The sequence below is a fragment of the Bombyx mori genome, chromosome 6, assembly GCF_030269925.1.
Source record: "Bombyx mori chromosome 6, ASM3026992v2".
Taxonomy (NCBI): Eukaryota; Metazoa; Arthropoda; class Insecta; order Lepidoptera; family Bombycidae; genus Bombyx; species Bombyx mori.
In genome coordinates, this window is record NC_085112.1 from 1,035,911 (window position 1) to 1,058,638 (window position 22,728).

General features: G+C 38.1%; 3 protein-coding genes across 6 annotated transcripts in view; 2 read left to right on the top strand and 1 right to left on the bottom strand.

Annotated features, from left to right (window-relative positions):
- The window catches only part of LOC101741768 (uncharacterized), an 87,996-nt gene extending 72,885 nt beyond the window's left edge, over positions 1–15,111 (bottom strand). Inside the window, exons 1-5 of one of the 2 annotated variants that reach the window (XM_038011649.2) lie at positions 13,849–15,111; positions 9,838–10,052; positions 9,323–9,387; positions 8,242–8,467; positions 5,825–6,007 (exon numbers count right to left, since the gene is read on the bottom strand). In XM_038011649.2, coding sequence (XP_037867577.1) covers positions 5,825–6,007; positions 8,242–8,467; positions 9,323–9,387; positions 9,838–10,052; positions 13,849–14,660 — 1,501 coding nt within the window. In that variant the 5' untranslated portion in view covers positions 14,661–15,111. The remainder of the gene's footprint in view (positions 1–5,824; positions 6,008–8,241; positions 8,468–9,322; positions 9,388–9,837; positions 10,053–13,848) is intronic. The other variant, XM_038011650.2, reaches the window with a different exon arrangement.
- Positions 1–22,728, top strand: part of LOC101740450 (uncharacterized) — a 960,210-nt gene that overhangs the window by 355,942 nt on the left and 581,540 nt on the right. The gene's annotated exons all lie outside the window — the stretch shown is intronic.
- LOC101746614 (arginine/serine-rich coiled-coil protein 2) lies at positions 16,300–22,641 on the top strand. 3 transcript variants are annotated; one of them, XM_021347403.2, is made up of 7 exons: positions 16,300–16,489; positions 17,325–17,478; positions 17,974–18,087; positions 19,672–19,710; positions 20,914–21,048; positions 21,585–21,693; positions 22,404–22,641. In XM_021347403.2, the coding sequence occupies exons 1-7, from the start codon at positions 16,483–16,485 to the stop codon at positions 22,539–22,541; spliced, it is 696 nt and encodes a 231-aa protein (XP_021203078.1). In that variant the 5' UTR covers positions 16,300–16,482; the 3' UTR covers positions 22,542–22,641. The 3 variants fall into 3 exon arrangements, with proteins under 3 accessions (XP_021203078.1, XP_004925312.1, XP_021203079.1); XM_004925255.3 differs by lacking the exon at positions 20,914–21,048; XM_021347404.2 differs by lacking the exon at positions 19,672–19,710.

Below are 22,728 nucleotides of genomic sequence, written 5' to 3' on the forward strand. Positions count from 1 at the left end.
TGGTAATTAGTCACAGCCTATTCGTTGCGTACTGCTAAATTTGAATCGAGCGGTACAATTATGTCGGAGATGAAATCCACACAAGTAACAACGAACTAAGCTGTTGATCAAAAAAATTGTTAATACCACTTCATGTGTGACTTCCACGGTAAAGAATAATAACGCGTTATTAAAGTGAAAGTCTTTACTATTGACAAGGGGGCGTAAACTCATAGCTGTCCCGTAGCTGGTCTGATCAAATTAAGACGATTTTGGATTCCAGCATCAACGTCACTATTCACTGCGCCGAGCACAGGAAAAGATGGAGGAACATAGTCCGAAGAAAAGTGCTCCGTAAGGGTCACGACCCTCAGCACTGAGGAACACGGTGCAAGGAGAGGGATTAGTGGCATTGCCAGTGTTATTGCGACCTTATGCGGCTATTGCATTATCTTTATCGCTTTTTTTATATTACAGTACTTTGTGTGTATGTGTTATTGTTATTGTAATCAACAACAAAAAATAATTATATTATTTTCTTGACTTGTTCATATTGTAATATGAGGACCTTTTTTTTGTTGTTTAGATGGGTGGACGAGCCCAGCGCTCACCTGGCGTTAAGTAATTACAGGAGCTCATTAACAATGTAAATACCGCGACCCACCTTTAGACATATGTAGTAAGTTTCATTTTTACAGTAGAACGGCTGCCCCATGCTTTGAAACCGAAACATATAACTGTTTCATGGCAGAAATAGGCAGGGTGATGGTAAATTGCCGTGAACCCGTGAAAAATCAAAACCCGCAAAATTATAATTTGCGTAATCACTGGTGGTAGGACCTCTTGGGAGTCCGCACGGGTAGGTACCACCACCCCGCCTATTTCCGCCGTGAAGCAGTAATGCGTTTCGGTTCGAAGGGTGGGGTAGCTGTTGTAACTATACTGAGACCTTAGAACTCATATCTCGAGGTGGGTGGCGCATTTACGTTCTAGATGTCTATGGGGTCCAGTAACCACTTAACATCAGGTGGGCTGTGAGCTCGTCCATCCATCTAAGCAATAAAAAAAAAAGAACCAATAGAAGCTTCTAGAAGCAATACCAAAGATTCCTCCAAAGTTGTGACTTTAAAAAGTGGTCCTTAAAATAGAGATTTCGAAAGAAGGCCTGCCGTACGATACCATAAAGAATACCCAGTTACATTTGCAGCGGGAAGCGTTTTTAATTATTCATATTTCGGACAGTTGGACTGTTGCCAAGTTTTAATGGAGGCATTACAACGGTGCTAATGTCAGCCAAGAAGTGTTCCTCGGTTTGTGTATTTATGTGTTTTTGGGCTTGTCTGGCGGTATGTAGGTCGGACGGATTGAATGATTTCATAAGACTGTTGAATTTGGGGCAAAAATCGAAAAGAAAAAAAAACATATTCTTTCTTATTCTTTCTTATAAAAACATATACATTGTATGTAGCTGACACACGTCAGCTACATACAATGTATAATCCTCGTTCGTGCAATTGAGGAAGGCATGGACAAAAGGCTGTCAAATGAGAGTAACTAGTGAACGCATCTTAATTTATACCCTCAGACACAGCCCACTGAGTTTCTCGCCGGGTCTTCTCAGCGAAGCACTGCTAGGGCTAGTGTTGGCACCCAAGATACACCCCCGTGAGCTCACCTACTACGTCGGTGAATCTAGTATGACCCCTTGAGATCACTAGAATAGGTAGAATAACGTAGATGTATTTATGTGCCGGCAGAACCGCCCGGTGAAGGTCAGGGGGCGACCTGAGGAGGTCGAGACCGCGCGGCGCACTACCAGCACTCTAGCGCGCTACCATGGAGTAATATCTTCTAGACAAAAAGAGCAACTGGTTGGCGGCGTATCGCGTCCCGACCTGGCTGGCTGGTTCTGGTCCAGCGGGGTATTCCGGGACACCAGCGGCACAGCAAAATGTAAATGACAAACAAAGCATACTTTTCTTTGCATATTATTTAATATGTCGTAGGTTAGGTTGCAGTGGTGTATGCGCACTACATTACTAGCACTTGCGATTTCTGCTCACATTTACCAAAACGACATGGTCATTGTGAATTCAATGTACATTTCCCTTCTTTGAAATTGTAAATGTTAGTTGAATGCACATTACCCAAACGAGCAGGCAAATGTGCACATTTACCGGAAAATGTGTACATTTGCCGCAATATCTACTTTTACCGTAACATATACATATATTTAAACGTTTTTAAGTATGTATGTAAGTCTCTGGTACCGATAACACAGGGAATCCTCATATATGGCCCGATGACCGTGTGCGATTTGTTCCCAGCTATTTATTATTTAGTATTATTAATAAGACATTAGCGTCCCTAAAGTTGAAGACATAATATGTCCATGTTCATCGTATTTGTATATAGAAGAATAACCTTCGAAATTGTTGTTCTGTTGAAGAGAAATTGTTGCAGGCTTTTATAAGCTTGTGATTTATAACGCAGTGGTATTATACTTGACCAAATACGTTAAGGCACGTGCAGGAAGTTGTTCAATTAGTAATGCCAGTGTATTCTGGGAAGGTTCATTATTAGTTTCATCGTTCGAATTTCGTGCTTCGTTTTCCTAATACAATGTTTGTAACAATAATGTTTGTTTACGAATCACGGATGATAAAGAAATCGATAGGTGTTTTGACGTGACAAGGTCTTTTAATTCGGCTGCACGCACGAAAAAACATGACTCATTGAGGCGTTCCATTTAAGGCTTGAAGTGCAAGCGAGAGCGCGCAACGAGCGACAAAGAGGCACAATCGGCCTCCGCGTTCGGCAGCGTTCGACATCTGTCTTTCTCCTACTTGAGTGAGCGATGCATCCGCGTGGACAGCTGCTATATAATAATACATTTACATGTTTTCTTCAAGTATGAAGTTCGGTGAAAAGTTAATGTAGTGTCAATTGTCCATACAAAATATTTATCAAACAAATAAAATTAAAATTTTCTTTTGAAAAATGAAAGCATTCCATCAGTATTTTCTTATGACGTTGTCACGTTCAACTATCGTCAGTATACCGATTTTACAGACAACCGATTTTTTTATTATACTGCGAATAAATGAGTTTTCACGTGTTCAAGAGATGAGTGAATGTTAGATTATCCGGATCTAGATGTTTATAAGCTTCTGCTCCGTGACAAAACGTTAGCATTGTAAAAGATTTAGCGTAGAGATTAAATGATGACAAAATAGATCCGTAAGCAGTGGAATGTCTGGTTAATATGTTCTCCAGAAAAGAATCTTCGACAAGTCACTATAAAAAATAACATGAAGTTTACGTTTTTTAAACGTTTCTTGTACATTAATGTAAGTGTTATCACTGCATGTGACTTTGACGCTAGTATAAATCTATATATTAATACGTGAAGCAAAAACTTTGTATCCCTTTTCACGAAAATTGCGCGGACGGAGGAGTATGAAATTTGCCACACTTATAGCGAATATAGAGAAGAAGTGCACAATGCTAATATTTATTTAAAATAATGCATAAAAGATACATTAAATCAATAAAGAAAACATTACACACACTACATACCATGTATTTGACGCACACACGCATGCATACTATTTATTGTCAAACTTTTGTTCTTCACGTCTGTTGTGAAATTGAGAATAGATTAAATATTGTTTGTCTTTGTTAATATTTTTTATAGTGTAGTCTTGGCGAAATTAGTGATTATAGAAGTATAAAATACAATCATAATAGTGTACAAACTTACAATTCCAATTAATTATAGTCGAATTTCGACTACTGCGGGACCTCTAGTACAATTAATTACATCTCTCACCATTTACGTTTTAATGTTTATTAGTGGTCCCTGGTAGTCCAAATTCGACTATAATTAATGGAAATATAAGTTTGAACATCATTATGATGCTATTGTTAAAGACTATTATTTGAATATCTATAATCACAGATTTCGCCAAGACTACATAATAGAAAAATAATATTAAAAACAAACAATATTAATCTATTCTCAATTCGACCACAGACTTTAAACAATAACAAAAGTTTGACAATAAACGAAGAGTATATGTGCGCGTGTGTGTGTCAAATACATGGTAGTGTGTGTTATGTTTCTTTTATTGATTTAATGTGTTTTTAGGCATCATTTAAAAAAAAACTATATTAGCATTCTGCACCCTTTGTATATTCTCTATAAGCGTGGGAAATTTCATACTCCTCGGTCGCGCAATTTTCGTAAAAAGGGGTACAAAGCTTTTGCTTCACGTATTAAAATATAGAATACATTATTGTGTTAATTCTGTTATCAACGGCGTATTTAAGACACCGTAAAATACAAATTTAACATTGAAAAAAAAACCAACACTCGCGAATTCTAAAGAGTTTACATAACATTGCACCAACTAGACCGGATATTCTTTCAAACAGCAAATAGATTACACGGAAAATATGCGCGTTATCGACACTAAAACCCACAAATATCGTGAGTAAGATACGAAAATACAATGAGAGCCGATATATCGAATTGCCAATAAGATCGTTCAAGGTCGATCCGAATCAAAATGTATATGTTGGCGCTACACAGTATCTAAGTTTGGATCGGACTGAAATGTGACCGCGATAAAGGAATTAGCTCGTTAACTTCTAAAGATGACATTGACAATGACATGACATGTTTCGTCCTTTAAAATTTTGGGGTTTTATGTCGACTAGTGGTCCGGCCGTAGTCGAAATTCGACTATAAATTAATTAATTGAAATTGTAAGTTTGTTCGCGATTATCATTCTATTTTCAAAGACTTATTATACTTCTGTAATCACAAGTTTCGCCAAGACTTCACTATAGAAAAATATTAATAAAGACAGACAATATTTAATTTAATCTATTCTCAATTTGACCACAGACGTCAAGAACAAAAGTTTGACAATAAATAGTAAGCATGCGTGTTGCGTCAAATACATGGTATGTAGTGTGTGTAATGTTTTCTTTATTGATTTAATGTATTTATTAGGCATAATTAAAAAAAAAAAACATTCTGCACTCCTTCTCTATATTCTCTATAAGTGTAGGATATTTCATGCTCAGTCCTCCGTCCGCTCAATTTTCGTAAAAAGGGATATAAAGTTTTTCCTTCACGTATTAATATGTAAATAGATTCCCGATACGATGTCGTCGCAAGCATCGCCATTCGAATTCGAAGTCATAGTATTAACGCATACAATAGTCCCTTATTTTGTGCAAAGAAAATAAGTCATTATCTTCTTCATCGTCGCTAGATTAATGTAAGTTTTATAAGCATGTGAACAATTGAAGACATATCACGCTGTTCTCTGTTCAAGTCACGTGAGATAGGAGGGTTTCAAAGGAGATGTGCTTGCATTCAAAAACTTTGCATTTTCCGCCTGTTCTTACCCTTGGGTTTGTGGCGTTTAAGAACGCACCTTTTTATGATGCGTAAGCCGGAACGCACGAGAGGTGGAAAAAAGAATATAGTCTGTGACACAGGACCTTTTTACCGCCGAAAATTTAAAACGTAAAAATAATTTAAAATGTGTTTAATAAATAATATAATAACTTAGGATTGTTTATGCCGCTACAACAATAAAATTTCTATTGTTTCAACTGTGGTGTTAATTACATAAAACACGACTATACGGCGAAATAAAGAAGGGACTCTATATGTACTCCCTCAGGTTTTAGTTTTACTGCAGCTTAAAACTTTTTGGTAGACAATATAATAGAATATCTACTTCACTATGTTCCGCACATAAGAATGGTTTCCGTGACATAAGCAGAAGAGTAAAAGAAAGAATGAAGAAGAAAATGATTCTCTTACCGGCATCCGTGAAGAATGCGCTCTGCCTGCTAGGACTCGAAGGAACAGAAGCAGACGCGGAAGTCAGGAAGGCCCTCTTCACTTTCGTCCATTTAGAAGGACGCGCAGGACGATGCTGCGGAGGCTTTGCCCCTAGTTCTAGGGAACGTTGCTTGCGAAGTACCGGGTGAGTAGGCTCGGATTCTAAAAGAATAAGCTTGGTTAGGAGCGTGGAGTCATAAAGCTGTTGAGTGTTTCAGTTAATGTGCGTGATATGGTATCGAATATGAGAGTAAATAATGTACAGATAGCAGAATATTCCGTGTTACAGAACTGCATGTTTGCACGGCTGACATTGTAGTGATCTGTGGCGCATAGATATGGGAGATCGCGGCAAAAAGAAGTTCTCTGTCTGAAAAGCGATGACAGGAAAATCTTGATGAGCATTAAATCAATAATTTTAGTACTGTATAAACTATTATATGTATGTAAGTATATTGACGCTTGAAAGTGCCTAAGCAACAATAACTGATTTGTACATAAATGATAGGCAATAACCATATTCTATGCGCAAAAAAATATATATTTCTAGGTCTATTAAAATCATTTCAATCCTTCAGCTAGATTCGTTAAAATATAATTTTTTTCAGGTATTTCTACTTCAAATTAGTCTACTGTAAAGTTCACGCATTGTCGCTTAGTCACGTTTGCCTTTCAAGCGTCGATATGTATATGTGATTGTGTATATATGTATATTGTGTATGTATTTGTAATTTAATATAAATTTCATTGCACCTACCACTATTTACTCTGCTCTATCATGTAGAGAATGCCTTAGGCATTAAGTCCGCCAATGTAAATTTTACATGAAGTGTAATAAATAAAAATAAATCAATCCTACATTTTCACCAACAGTAACATTAAAAAAACTACATCCTCTCGACTTTTTATTTTTCTATTCGTTAATAGAAAATTGCGGTACATTTTAGTTTTTTATTTACTCTAAGATTGCCAAATTATAAACATTGAATCGTTTGCAAAAAAAAAGCTTAAGTTGTTGGAATTCTCGTGTCTTCTTAAAATGAATTTAATCGAACTTAAATAAGATTATTTTATAAAAAATTCAGATGTATAGCTTTTTAAATTATTTGCTGTGTGTGTGTTATTAAGTAATACCGTCATCAATAGTGAATTTCATGTCGTCTATGTTCAATCCTTTCAGTTTTTAATAGTAACTAGCTGACCCGGCAGACTTCGTAGTGCCTCAATCGATAAATAAAAGACCCAAGCTTTGGTATAAAATAAACTTAAAACAAACAAAAGGAATCCTTACGGAAAATTGTTATTGTTATTTAATTTCGAACATTTTCATATTTATCTACCTTTTAAACCTTCTCTAGACAAATAATCTCTTCCACAAATAATTCAAGACCAAAATTAGCCAAATCGGTCCAGCCGTTCTCGAGTTTTAGCGAGATTAACGAACAGCAATTCATTTTTATATATATAGAAGATTAAAATTATATAATTATAAGTTATTCATATCAATCCAGTTGGTCAACTATATAGTATCATCATAAGGCCCCTACATGTACCCACCATTGTTAAGACAATGTTTTTATTTAATACTTATTAATAAAAAAAAGTTAAATAATAAATATTAATTTCATAAATATAAAAGTACTTCTTACGAAGAAGACAAATTGTATAATGTACAAATGAAAAATATATATGTAAACAAAATTATTTTATTTGATAATGATAATTGAGATAATGAATTTGGTTTTTCAATGAAAATGAATTGAATGATGGTTAGAGATAAAGGAAAGAGAAGCGTTCCATAGTTTAGCAACATTAAACAGAAACCATTGTTATGTACATTACATACGAAAATACGTATATATCGTTTATATAATTACTGTTACGAATAGCCTGCCACTTCACTTCTGTTCTCGACTGTACTCTTTCTATATATATACACACATATATATCTAAATATCTTCTATATTAGCGAAAGAGGACGATCATCTAAGCCAGCTGGAGGAAAATATCACCGTTTTATAGTTGAAGAGTTTTTTTTGGAATATTGTCTAAGAAGTACATATCACTGTGGAAGCCTCGGCGATTCAATCCAGATCTGATGATGGGATTATCAGAGACGTTTTCGCTTCTGTGATGGGCCGTGTCGTGTCGAGGGCTTCTGTGATGGAGCCTTGACTTCTTTAAGGAAGGAAGGATTACTTGTTGCCTGGAGTACTTTCGAGTTTCACCAGGACAAGTGGGCGAGGACAGGCTCAGCCAGGAGAGGTGGGATTTGCTAACAGCTGCCCGAGCGCCTTCGAAGGAGACCTAAATGCTCAAGGGCAGCTTCACGAATACATCTATATTTCAATAAATTCCTGTTGATCACACTTATATTTCTGTTAAGCTAAACTTACCCAATTCTTCAGAAGATGGTATGGTGACAGTCAGAGCTGGTGGTGCATCGCTGTCTCCGCCATCACTAAACGATCTCCTTCTCATCGGCATCACTTCAGGAGAGAGCTTCGATCCTCGAATCGACTTCTTCTTTACTGAGTCCCGATGTGTTTGGATAATGTTCCTCATCTTGCCCCAAGGGCTCTTGTGGAGCTTGTTCGGTGATGGTGATGTTGAACTGTCGTCCTGATGGTAATTATCGAGAAATTAAGCTCATGCGAATATATGGTCGTGACCAAAACCATAAAGCAACCGATGCCGTAATATGAAACAATGCAGATATTATGTAGCTGCTTAAATTCGCCAGGTACGAACCAATATTATGAATGCGTAGTTAATAGATGTTCTCAACCGATTTCTACGCGAACTAATACCTAAGATACAAATTATATTGCCTTTAAAAGAGAGCCTTTTTATTTATTGCTTGATAGAGGATACGAGTTCACGACCTAACTGATATTAAGTTGTTACCGTAGTCTATAGAAGTCAACAGCATAAATGCCGTTATCCCTATTGAGCTAAGAGTTCTAGGTCTCAGCTTAACAATAGCGGCTGCCCCATCCTTTAAGCCGAAAGGTATTACTGCTTCACGACAGAAATAGGCAGGGTGGTGTTTCTTACCCGGCTTAAAAGATGCTCTATCATTAGTGAAAGCTGCTGTGAGAATGCCATGTATACTTCAACTAACGCTCAAAAATGGAGGGTGATATTTACGTTGTGTGGTCTATTGGCTTTAGGACCCAAATTAACATCAAATTAGATTTATTAATTACTATACTTGACTTTATTTAATCTAATAATATTATTGTTCGCTCATGTCAGTACACAAAAGATGTCTGAATCTTCAACCCATTTCACTTACCTAATAATAACCCTCGTAAAGTGGGGGAAATTTCCTTTGAACTTAAGGAAATGGTTTCTCAATCGCATTTTGATAGTCCGCCGCTTTTACGTCTAAAGAAATACTATATTGACAGGATAAAGCAATTCATAGATCGATACTGCTTACATCCCCGTTGTGACATTATCAATATTGCCCACCTGAGTTGGTGCATGTAGATATGCTCCATCGTGCTCGTCTCCACGAAGACTTTTGCGATAGGAACCTGGTTGACAATATTTAGCGTTAATTTTTTTCGAAAAAAACCTTTTTCTTGTTGGATAATATCAGCACGAAAGTCTGGAGACAAAGCTTCACTACATTTATTTCTTTAATGTTTCTGTTGAATGGTACAAAGGTCTATGGACATCAGAAATACCGGGTCTATGACTCCTACATGCTTTATTAAATTAAATGAAAAAGTACTGAGTGCGACATCAGCTTTTCATTTCGGTGTTCTCTTGTAAAGAAATAATAAGACAATTCTCTTGAAACAAAGCTGATGGAAAATTGTTAGCTCTAAGTTCTACCTTCCACTATAGTTCCATTTCAAAAATATCCATTTTAAAATGAGATGGATTTCAAGATCAGCGTCATTGATATTTTGGAGTGTTTGGGCTACAGTTAGTAGGAAATGAGCCTCCAGCTTCTACTCTCAAAACAGGAACTACAATACCTGCATCAATCCTCAATTCTTCACAAGAAGAGTTAGGAGTTAACGACAAGGCGCTGCCTGGTGTGAGACTGGCTGAGTCTCTTGGTTCTGGGTTAGGAAGGGTGGCTGTTGATGGACTGGAACCAGCCAGCGCTACAGCACTGACCAGCGCGCCGGCTGCCACTGCGCCTGCCGCACCGCCTATTGCCGATCCGGACCATTGTGCTTTTTCCCAGCTGTGAACGAATTGCTCATTCTAATAGTCTGTTTACTAGATAGGTAGGAAGGAGCTGGTTTACCTATGCTTTATAACTAAATGATATTTTACTGGTGGTAGGACCTCTGGTGTGTCCGCACGGGTAGGTACCAGCACCCCGCCTATTTCCGCCATGAAACAGTAATGCGTTTCGATTTGAAGGGTGGGGCAGCCCTTTTAACTGTACTTGAGACCTTAGAACTGATATCTCAAGGTGGGTGGCGCATTTACGTTGTAGATGTCTATGGGCTCCAGTAACCACTTAACACCAGGTTGCTGTGAGCTTGTCCACCCAACTAAGCAATAAAAAAAAATCGTTGAAATCGGATGCCACGAAATATTTTATTTGCATTGAATATTCAATTTATTCACTAACTAGAAACTGGAGTATTCAAAATAACAAAAATTTAACTAAAAGTTCAGTACCTATTTGGTATTCCTAGTTTTATTGAGTCCCGAGGTCGTATTATTCGCAGATGATACATCTTTATTATTTAAAATTAAACGACAATTGCAAATCTATGACGAAGTGGATGATGCGATTTCGTGTGTGGTTCATTGGTTCCGTATCAATAATCTATTATTGAATGGTAAGAAAACTCAATGTATTAAATTTATTTTAAAATGTATTAAATCATCTTTAAATGCAAGACAAGTAGATAGTAATGCAATTGTTTCTGAGGAATCATTGGAGCTTGTTGAGTCAACCGTATTTCTTGGTATAACAGTGGACTCCAGGGGACCTCATATTCATAAATTGGCGAGTAAGCTCAGCTCTGCAGCATACGCAGTGACAAAAAATAGAACGTTAACAAACACGGACACGGCTCGTTTAGTTTACTTTAGTTACTTCCACAGTGTCATGTCCTATGGCATTTTGCTATGGGGCAATGCGGCCGATGTAGAAATGATATTTATTCTCCAGAAAAGAGCTATACGTGCTATTTATAATATGCACTCAAGGGAATCCCTGAGGGAAAACTATACCATCCCAGTACATTTTTGAAAATTTGATGTATGTTCGTAAACATATTGAGGAATTTCCTAAAAAGTCAGACATACATAATAGAAATACTATATAGGAACAAACACAAGCTTGTTGTGCCGATGAGTAGGTTACATAAGATACGAAATTCATTCGGGTGTTTGTCTGTGCGCCTGTACAACAAAATCCCACAAGATGTTTTTAAGAACCTACATATACATAGGTTTAAGAAAACTATTAAAGAACATCTGTGCAATAAAGCTTAAAAGTCAATGATTATCTAGAAGATTGCACAAAGTGGGAATGAGTTGCTCGCTCCGGGCATTTCAATATTGTAATAATTGTTACGTTATAATACTCAATGTAAAAATAAATATAAAAAAAATATGTAATATAAAAAAAAAAACTGATATTAAAAAAAAAAGACATGCCCGCTGAGTTTCTTGCTAATTCTTCTCAGAACAGAGGCTAGTTTTTGTGAATTGGCCGTAGTTCTTTTGACGTTCAATAAGTAGGTATGTACTTCCATTTATGTTGAATAAAAAATATATTTTTTTGATTTGATTTGATTTGATTTGATTTGTACTTTGGAAATAAGGTGTACGCTTCAGACTATTTAATTTTTTTTATTGCCGTTCTAGGTAGACGAACATACGGCCCACAAAATGGTGAGTGGTTACTGTTGCTCATGACCCTCTGAAATGCCAAGAGCACAAGCCAGGCCACTGCCTACCGCCGAGTACTCTCCGTAAGCCTCGATTGAAGAAGGACATGTCATTACGCTCAGGAAAAACTGTGGAGATAACTATAAAAGCAAAGGGAGGGAAGGAAGCAAAATTATCTCCGGAAACACACAGTAGATGGTGGCAGTGGTTTTAACTAGTATGGTTGAGTTCTGCTCCAGTGGCGAGCGGTGCTATAGTGAAAACGAGATGATGGAATCATCTCAACCAATTCCAATCCAAACCAATCCAATGAAGCAATCTCTACGGAACTTACGATACAAAATTCAGAGAGAACCAGATAACACAAAGGCTCCAAATGATCCGTAAGAACGAAGTTATATCCTACCGCCCCTTTAAAATTGGCATTGCAAGTCTTTATTTATTCTGAGAAAAAGATTGGTCTATATACTTAATATAAATGGAATAAACTTAATATAGACTTTAAGAAAACAATAAAAGACATGTTTGTTTAGCCGGTACTTCCTACGGTATTCTTTTCTTTCATTCTTACGAAATAAAAATTTCTCACGAAATTTCCGGTGGTATTTTTAAAACATTCAAATGGGCACGGAGAAAACAGAAAACTGAGTTTATGTAATATGGATTTGACTTGAAATAAATTAATTGTGAACGTGAATTTTGTGGTAATAGTTCTAATAAGCGGCCTGTGTGAGAAAATAATCTATTTTACAAATGAATATTTCGTTTCGGTAATAACATTTTTATTTTAGTGAATAAATGGCTCGATTTATGTACTAAAATTGTGCTATTATTGTAGTAAAATTATATTAGAAAGCCAATTGTGGCCTCCTTTTTAGTTTGAGATAACGCTTGTCTATACTTCTATACTAATATTATAAAGAGGAAAGATTTGTTTGTTTGTTTGTTTGTATTGAATAGGTTCCGAAGCTACTAAGCCGATTTGAAAAATTATTTCACTGTTTGGAAGCTACACTATTGCCAAGTGACTTAAGCTACAATATTTTTTGAAAAAAATTAGTGATCCTTACTAAAACTTCAATAATGTAACCGAAGGTGTAAAAAATTTTTCTAAAATATTCTTTACATCGCGTGCCCTGCGAAAACTATTGATGATAGAATAAAATAATGTACTACGACTTTATAGACCACATTATTATTTACAAAAAGTGTCGCGACAGCAAATGTCTGACTATTATAGTTATGCCGCAATAAGTGTTCTTTTAGTTAAAAAAATAAAACAACGTCAAATATCGTTGAAATTTTTGTTAAAGACCCGAGCGGAGCCGCAGCCGGAGCGGGCCGCTTGTGCTATTTAGGTCGTTGTTCCCTATATCCAAAAACAATGTAACTTAAAGTGGTCGTTTGTTCCTTTGATTGTCTCTTGGGCATTTATCGACTTTGTTAATGCGGCAAAAAATCGCGACCGCATAAAATGACAGTGTGTAAGACAAAAATTAGGGTTCGGCCAATGATCGAAATTGGTCATTTTGGTCATTGGAAAGATGCCTCAAGATTTACAATCAATTTATGTATTTCTATTTTGTTTTGTTAATGATAATTTAGAAAAGCAAGCTGAAGATTAAAATTTTTGTTATTTTCAACATTCAAAATTCAACCTACAGTGTTTTTTGACGGATCTTTCCAATGGGACGCGATTCTGATCCGGTGGTATATTCAGCGAAGCACTGCTCTTCTTGCTAGGGCCAGTGTTAGCAAATTCTCACAACTTGAGCGCGTGAGCTTACCTACTTGTTCGCATGTAGTTGGAATAGTCTCGTAAGCTCCCAACGACTAGGAAAAAAGAACCTCAATAGAGGTCCTTTTATTATTACAGACTGAGAAAATCGGTTGACAAATACAGACACAGTAAATGGTGAAGTAAATTTTATTGAAAAAAAAAATCGAAAAAATTAATAGATATTATTAATGTTTTATATTGTTTAGTAAAGCTTGTTAATAGCTTCTAAATAATATTAAAAAAAAAACGATAAGGTCTATTGACAAATTTATTCAGTTTTTTATAAAATAACGAAGAATGAATAACAATAGAACATATTAACAAAAACTTATTAAAAAGAACTTACCGAAAGGCAGCTTTAACTTTCGTCCATTTTGAAACTTTGGACTTTTCTACTTCTTTACAGAAGATACCCTCTGATCTCCGTCGTAATGGTGTACCAGGACACGCATCGCTGTCTTCCCCGCCGGCAGACCTGGATCTCTGTTTCCTCAACAGCGACCCCCCAAATCTGGCGTGACCTTTCCATTTTGATCCTAACCTTTTCACGCGCCCTCCTTGGATCATAGAGTCAAAGATCATCTGTCCATGCTCAGACTCCAGTTCTGCGTCGAATGCTTCTTGTATCAGCTGCATCTCTTTGCTTTCACACTTTAAGATCTCATTTTCCTGGTTGATTTTTTGGTGGGCATTATAAAGTCTTTTTAGTTGATTTACGTCACGCAGTTTCTTTAGCAGATGATTATTGTACTCCTTGGACATAATATATTCGCCCAGCAGGTCCAATAAGTTCTCCAGCTGACTCAGTACTTCCATAGTTTCTTTCGTATGCTGCGCTACTTCTTTTCCTCTTTTGGATAAAGGGTCATCTGCATCTTTCAGCCGCTGCAGCATATTCTCGCAGATTGTGTCGGGGTCTGGGGTTTCTGCTTCGAGCAAACTCCAGTCGTCGAGAGTCCTGGCCGTGCAGGGAGAGGAGCCTTCAGCATCTGAAGGTGTCTGAGGAGATCTCACTGATAAAGCAGCGGGGGCCTCTCCTCTGCGTCTTTTGTGCAAAGACGTCCCACTCGGGGGCAGTTCGGACATATCTTTGGTTTCCTTGCGCGGTTTCTCTTCTTGTATGACGTCACTGACGTCACCATCTTTAGGCGACGTCATGGTCGCTTCTGCTATTTATGAATGAAAATAAACGCACGTGTGCTACCGGAAGCAGAAGACACACGACGCTTCAACACGGAATGCATTTATCACAACGCGCTCGATTGTATAACGTATCATAGATCGTGATATTAACATATATTTCTATAGTAACACGTATCACGCATATACACAATCACATAACACAGTTATCGTACACAGTTAAATAGAAAATTGGAACAAAAAATAATTCAATGGTATCGTTCAATAAATGCCTCTTCTTATTATGTTTAAAGCTTCAATCGTATTGGAATTTGACACTTAAAATTTTATCTTCGCGAAACTTTCGTAATTTTTGAAGAAGATTTAGTGTTTTTTAATGAAGAAATAAGTGTAATTTGCACCGCCCAAAGCGCGCGAGCATCGGATAAGGCGGGCGGGCAACCGCGCACTGAATCTTGAACCGAACTCCGCCGATGATACCCGAATTAAACCGAAGCTATTTTTAAGTGCAACCTTTCATTCATTGAAATCAAGCCATTCCAATCCTTATGTCAATACGTTAAAACGTTGGCAATGGATATTTAAATTTGGTATCGCTAATACTTCCACGATGTTAGACATGTTTCCGAATGGAGATCTCATTAACCCATTTTTCCTCTTGAAAATCAGCGTGAACCTTCATTCATAGCCCGTTTATATCATGAAATAATGATACACTTATTGTCCTCTCATTAGAGTCTGAATTAATCACAGATAATTCTTAACCAGTTAGATATTCAAATTAATTAATATTTCATTGTTGTAAATAAAACCCATTTATCATGGCCAACTTTTTTATTATTATTTAGATTGGTGGACGAGCTCACAGCCCACCTGGTGTTAAGTGGTTACTGGAGCCCATAGACATCTACAACATAAATGCGCCACCCACCTTGAGATATAAGTTCTAAGGTCTCAGTATAATTACAACGGCTACCCCACTCTTCAAATCGAAACGCATTACTGCTTCATGGCAGAAATAGGCGGGGTGGTGGTACCTTCCTGTGTGGACTCACAAGAGGTCCTACCACTAGTAAAAGGTGGCCACCTCTTCACTAAGCACATACTTTTGAAACCTTCCAACCCACTCTCGGTATTTTAAGGCCCTCCAAACACCGGTAGCCTGTCTCGACGAACTCATCACACGCCGAACTTACTAACATGAGCCCTAGCAAGAACAGTGCTTCGCTTAATCTACAATCAGATCGGAATCGCGATCCACTGAGAAGATACGGCCAGAAACTTAGTGGATTGTGTCTGTGGGTTAAATTGCACGTTCAGTTAAAAGCAGCGAAAAAAGCAAGAATATTTAAAATAACATGTCTAGGAAAAAAGGTTATCATGGCGTCTCGCTTTCTCGAATAAAATACAAGACCAATCGCGAACCTGCATCGCGCATGGTAACTGTTAGAATTGTCGACTTAGTAAGAAATAAGCACTGTTCAATAGTTTTTAAATTCTGCATGTAATTTCCACGTTTAAAACCTCTTTAAATGCGAACACTGGCCGCTGTCGTTATTTCTTCTTCCTCATACCATTTCGAATAGTTTTTAAGCTCTACGCATAAAATTTCCACATTTAAAACCTCTTTGCATGCAAACACTGGCCGCTATCTTTATTTCTTCTTCTTGTTCTTCATACCATTTGACGGACATTCGAATCTAGAATTAATCAGACGAAACAAATTTTCTGTGATGTCCGAACAACATCTTTGATATTTTTAGTTTATTTTTGATATTTTTTTTTAATTTTGTGTGCAGTTTTACACGTTTAGAATGTTATTAACAACGATCGTTATTGAATGAAAGGTTTGTGATTTTATATTTTCATATTATTTTTGAGGAGCGGGCGATGGCGTGGATTCGTGATCCGTAACGTGTTTGCTTACACTAAAATACTATCTTTTGTATCTTCAATTGTTGTTCTTGTTACTGAAATCTAGAACTTTCGAATTTGAGCATTTGATTGATAGTGACGTCACAAACGGTTTTTTCGGGCGTATAATCCCAACGATCATAATAAGGGAAGCTGGGTATTTTACCCACCATAATTACCGGCATAATTTGGTTTTTAGTTATATTTTTATTTGTCGTGGTATTTTCATTGTTGATCACGGTTCAAAGCCTGTTCAGCCAGGCTTCATTTAAGCCTCTAGTCTGCTAGAGAAGCTAGCAGTATTTTTACGGCATGATTGGCTGTGGTGGCCTTACATCACATCATCTCTTGCCGTTGGTGTCGTAAGCAGCGACTTAGGTATTAGATCAGGCAGAGCGTGCGGCGGCGTTTATATGAGTACTAAACCAGCGAGCTGTGATGGCCAATTTGCGTTAGGGCGTACTGAAAACCAGTAAGGGTACCACTGAGATCTCGACATGAAGACAGGGCTTCCGAACATCCTTAACGTCAATTGGGCTGTGAGTACGTCTGTCCATTTTTTTTATTGCCCTTGTAGGCAGACGAGCATACGGCCCACCTGATGGTGAGTGGTTACCGTCGCCCATGGACTTCAGTAATGTCAGGTGCAGAGCCAAGCCGCTGCCTACCGCTTAAAGTGTGATGAAAATGCGAAAATCTCGCCCCCCCCTATTTCCGCTAATTTCGGTCCTGATGGAAAACTATTCTGCTTTTTACGTCTTGTTTTAGCATCGGCAGAAATGGGCCGGAGCGAGGAGATGGAGCCGGAGGAAGAGAAAAAGAAGCTGAACGAAGAGTTCGTGGAGTTCATCCGTAAGCGCAGCGAGACTGATGCTCCTCGGTACACCGCCAGGCTCAAGACTTATGTCGACTTTCAGAGAAAGTACGTTTTTTTTTCATATCCGTAGCAGTAGAAGATCTGCCGACTTTCTTCCCCTACCTATTTGTTGGTAGTCTAAGAGGCTATTTCAATCACGCCCGGACGGTTAGGTGAGCTCACCGGCTTAGCCTGAGTGAATTTTCTAACGCCAGCCCTAGCAAGAGCAGTGCTTCGCAGAATCTACCACGAGATCAGAATCGCGACCCACTGGGAAAAACCGGCGAGAAACTCAGTGGGTTGGGGAGTGATCTATTTTTCAGCACTCATAAAATATACTTATATAAGCAAACTTCACTATAGGTTATTTATCAACGCATAGTTAGTATAGTCATTACTATATTACAGCGTACAAGTAGCTTTTAATTAATGCAAATTTGTGTTTTATGACAAAGAAGAAATAGTTTATGGTAGACTGTTTAGCATTTCAAACCAAAAGTTTACATTTAATCATGCAATAGAATGGTGTTTAATGAAAGAATTGCTATTTTGAAATCAAAGGCGCGACCGTGCGACGGCCGCTCGGCGCAACCACACGGCCGGGCACCACGACAAGATCATGGCCGCCAAGAAGAAACCAGACGACGAACAGAAGGACAAGGGCCTCGAGAATGCGTTAGTATATACCTCTGATGTGTAAATAGTCAAGAAATCGCTCCTAGAAGCTATGTCGGCTGGTAATGAATGCTGGTGATTGTTGACCTGATAAAACTGAATAGTTCGCTCACAGTCCGGTTAATGATGAAGCTGGGTGATGGTAATGATGAATTGAATCCGCACGGGTAGGTACCACCGCCCTGCTTATTTCTGCCGTGAAGCAGTAATGCGTTTCTGTTTGAAGGGCGGAGCAGCCGTTGTAACTATACTGAGAACTTAGAACTTATATCTCAAGGTGGGTGGCGCATTTACGTTGTAGATGTCTATGGGCTCCAGTAACCACTTAACACCAGGTGGGCTGTGAGCTCGTCCACCCATGTAGCAATAAAAAAAATCGATTGGCATCGGAAGATCTATGACAATATATTCAGACATTGAACACCAAATAGTATACAAAGACGCTGACTATATGGGGAATCGAAACGCAAATGAAATGGCATGACAATGGTATTTCGCCATTGTAAGATTCTCTCATAGTACTGAAGACATAAGATACAGATCTGAGGAAGGTAAGGAAGTGGGCATACTGCAGCCTGTATAGATAATGGGAAAGTGATATGTATATAGGTTACATAGGATAGATTCGTCATGGTGAAGTAGTGTATATATCGACGCTTGAAAGGCAAACGTGACTAAGCGACAATGCGTGAACTTTACAGTAGACCAATTTAAAGTTGAAAAACCTGAAAAAAAATCTATTTTAACGAATCTAGCTGTAGGATTGAAATGATTTTAATAGACCTAGAAATATTTTTTTTTGCGCATCGAGTATGGTTATTGCCTATCATTTATGTACAAAGCAGTTTTTTTTTTATTGCTTAGATGGATGGACGAGCTCACAGCCCACCTGGTGTTAAGTGGTTACTGGAGCCCATAGACATCTACAACGTAAATGCGCCACCCACCTCGAGATATAAGTTCTAAGATCTCAGGTATAGTTACAACGGCTACCCCACCCTTCGAACCGAAACGCATTACTGCTTAACCGCGGAAATAGGCGGGGTGGTGGTACCTACCCGTGCGGACTCACAAGAGGTCCTACCACCAGTGATTACGCAAATTATAATTTTTCGGGTTTGATTTTTATTACACGATGTTATTCCTTCACCGTGGAAGTCAATCGTGAACATTTGTTGAGTACGTATTTCATTAGAAAAATTGGTACCCGCCTGCGGGATTCGAACACCGGTGCATCGCTTCAACACGAATGCACCGGACGTCTTATCCGTTAGGCCACAACGACTTCATATTTATCAGTCATCAAGTTATCAAGTTATTGTCTCTTAGTCACGTTTGTCTTTCAATCGTCGATATATTTACGTTAATCCGGGCAAACCGCGGGTAAAAGTAGTAATCACTGAAAAGAAAATATTACAATAAAAATGAAAAACTACACTGGGCGTTTTGTCCTCTGGGTCAAGATTTTCCGACATTCAGCTATTTTCACTTTTCCTAATGGGTAGTTTACTTGAAGTGCCAGTTTTGTTGAAATTACAAGTACAAAACATTGTTTTAGTCTAATTTGTATTCGTTAACTTGTAGTGACCATATCAGTGGGGACAATGAACGTTTGAGTAGAAGGTAAGTAATGTTGATTTGATTTAATACATTCAACCTTAATTCAGTATCCGGGTTAGCAAGAGCAGCTGCTAATGAAATGTATTGGGTTACCGCAAAAAAAAACGGGTACACGCAAGTTGTGCTGAATTTGGTTTTGTCGAGGCTAACTGAAGTGTTTAATTGGTTTGCGTGACCTAATTGCTATCGTATCCAGAATTGCTATCGTATAACCTATTGAGTCGTCAAGAAGTGAAATTGAAAGTCGTTTTTGACTTGAAACTTTAGGGGGGTCTATATTTCAAATTGAAAAAACAAGTGTCATGGCTTTGAATTTATTTTGCAATTGGAGTTGAGAAGAACCGACGCAACAGACTAGGCTAGCCTTTTCATATTGTCTGTCTTCCTTTGCTTGTAAAATTACATTTTCATGATACAAGTGTTGTGGGTTGTTGGTTGGTAGATTAAGAAGGTACATGAAAAGGCATTGCACAGCCATTCTGGTACTTCAACTATATGTCAATACACAATCGTGAGCTTAAGATGAAGACCAACGCCAGCCATTGTTTGGCGAAAGCTTGCAAACCGGCAATTAAATATAAAAGATGTTCCGCTTTGATTAAAAGACAAAGTGAGTGCCTAATCTAGTTTTATGATTTGGCCTATGTCAGCTCAGGGTAGTCCTATTCAAGGTAGGACTCACTTCACACTTTGTTGTCTATAAGCTCATTAATCGCCGAATGCTGAGTGAATTGGAGCTTGTTTGTGTATTTAGTCTAAAATAGCTAACTAAATTAAATGTATATTACCAACCTTTATAAAGCCAACTGATCTGAATGGTTATCTAGATGGTTATTAAATTCATTCAATCGTCACCCAAGTTATAGCGTATTGTACCTACCCTGTGCTTGTTCTCAGTAAAGTTATTTTGCTTCATTTTGAGTGCGTATTAACTGTAATTAAACTCAGACCGAAACTACATGATAAATGATGAACTAATCAAATCTAAAATTTTTACGGTTTGTTAAATTGCACGATTTTTGGGATTTGAGTTATGGGAGCTATATGGAATTCAAAGAATAGCTAATATTGAATATTTTTGAAGATAAAATGAATGATTAAACACCTCGGAAATGTGTAGGATGGTTTAGCATTTTCGTGAAGAAAATATCTGAGATATCTGAGATAATATTGGCGTGGAATGTCTCAGGCCCTTGATTGTAACAGGCCGCTGAGTAGCTCGGATGGCACGTCTGAAGGGTCCTTCCGTCCTCTGAAACCAAGATCTGGTACCACTGACGAGGAACTTGACCCGTTTTCAATAGAGCCCTTCGTCGCTACCGAATTTGGACTGGGAAAAATGTCAGTAATCTTTATCTACGTATTATATTTGAGCTTTTGTAATTTTTGATAGATATAGGGTTTGGATTTGGAATAGGTATAGTGTATACCAAATTGCAAGGATGAAATGTTTACTTTATCGAGTTTGAATATCTCAAATAAATTATGATTTATGAACGGGTTTAGAACAATGACATAACGATTGGAAAATAATGCTTTAAATTCTGTTATTTTGGAAACTGCCAATTTAACATTTTGAATACTTTTTTAATGGTTCTCAATTCCTTTTGAAGTTAAACACTTTAATTATGGTAAATAAATGGTAAAGCTCTGAGTAGATATCACAAGATGATAGATAATAAGTGACGTTAAGACAGCAAGAGTTGTTTTGAAAATACCATGCATTGTGAAATCCCTAAAATAAATACGTGTTACTGAACTGGTTTTGTCATTCACTAAATAGACTACTGCTTTATTTAGGCTTTGGAAACGGTTCCATTTTATATATCCATGGCTCAGTGTGGCAAAAATGTGAATGGTGATGTTTTTGCTTTCAGACGTGATGGAGACAAGTGTTCTCGTGCTCGATCCATGTCGCGGTCCAGGTCAGGTGAGCCCCTGGACAGGTGCGGCCGACGCAGGAAGAAGAGACGCCGCTCGTGCCGGGTATGGACATGGACACTTGAGTTCTTTAGGAATATCTTTGAAGCGCTTTAGAATTGAAATCTTTTTGCCAACCATTTTGACACTAACTATAACTAAAAATCTCGTAATTAACACAGCTAATAAACTAGTTCTCTGCACGATTTAATAATGCAATTGTTACTGAGTATATAGGTAAGGCAAAAACAAATACTTGCACCTAATTTTTAAAACTGACTTTTATTTTTATTGCTTAGATGGGTGGAAGAGCTCACAGCCCACCTGGTGTTAAGTGGTTACTGGAGCCCATGGACATCTACAACGTAATTGCGCCACCCACCTTGGTTATTAAATTCATTCAATCGCTACCGAAGTTATAGCGTATTGTACCTACCCTGTGCTTGTTCTCAGTTAAGTTCTTTTGCTTCATTTTGAGTGCGTATTAACTGTAGGTAATTAAACTGAGTCTCATTAGGCTCGACGAGCGAATTAACCCATAGACACAGCCCACTGAGTTTCTCGCCGAATCTTCTCAGTGGGTCGCGTTTCCGATCCAGTGGTGGATTCTGCGAAGCACTGCTCTTGCTAGGGTCAGTGTTGCCATCACTCCGGTTTGAGCCCCGTGAGCTCGCCTACTAGCTAAGGTTACGCTGAAATAGCCTCTCAAGGCTATCAGCTTAGGTAGAAAAAAAAGGCGTGGAAGATGATTGTTTAATTGGTATATTCGTGCACAGCGTCGCCGTCGCCGCCGCCGCCGAAGCTGTAGGCGTCGCCGCCGTCGCCGGAGGAGCTGCCGGCGACGGCGCAGCCGCCGGCGGAGGCGGCGCAGCTGCTGCCGAAGGAGGCGCCGCCGTCGCCGCCGTCGTTGTTAGACAACCGGCTCAATATGTACACACCGACATTCTTGCGTGATTTTGTTTGTAAAATTGTAATGTGGAAGATTCAATTTTTGTAATAAAATTTGAATTTGGAGCGACTTGTTTTTTTATAGGACAGTTCATTAAGTCCGCTTTTCAAACTTTGAATTCAATGTGAGTATGAATGTATAATTTCACGGCC

Bases quoted from the DNA above. Each gene is read 5' to 3' on its own strand.
- LOC101746614 (XM_021347403.2), top strand. The intron at 21,049-21,584 runs GTCAGTAATCTT...TTTTGCTTTCAG, and splicing joins GAATTTGGACTGGGAAAAAT to ACGTGATGGAGACAAGTGTT. The intron at 21,694-22,403 runs GTATGGACATGG...ATTCGTGCACAG, and splicing joins AGAGACGCCGCTCGTGCCGG to CGTCGCCGTCGCCGCCGCCG.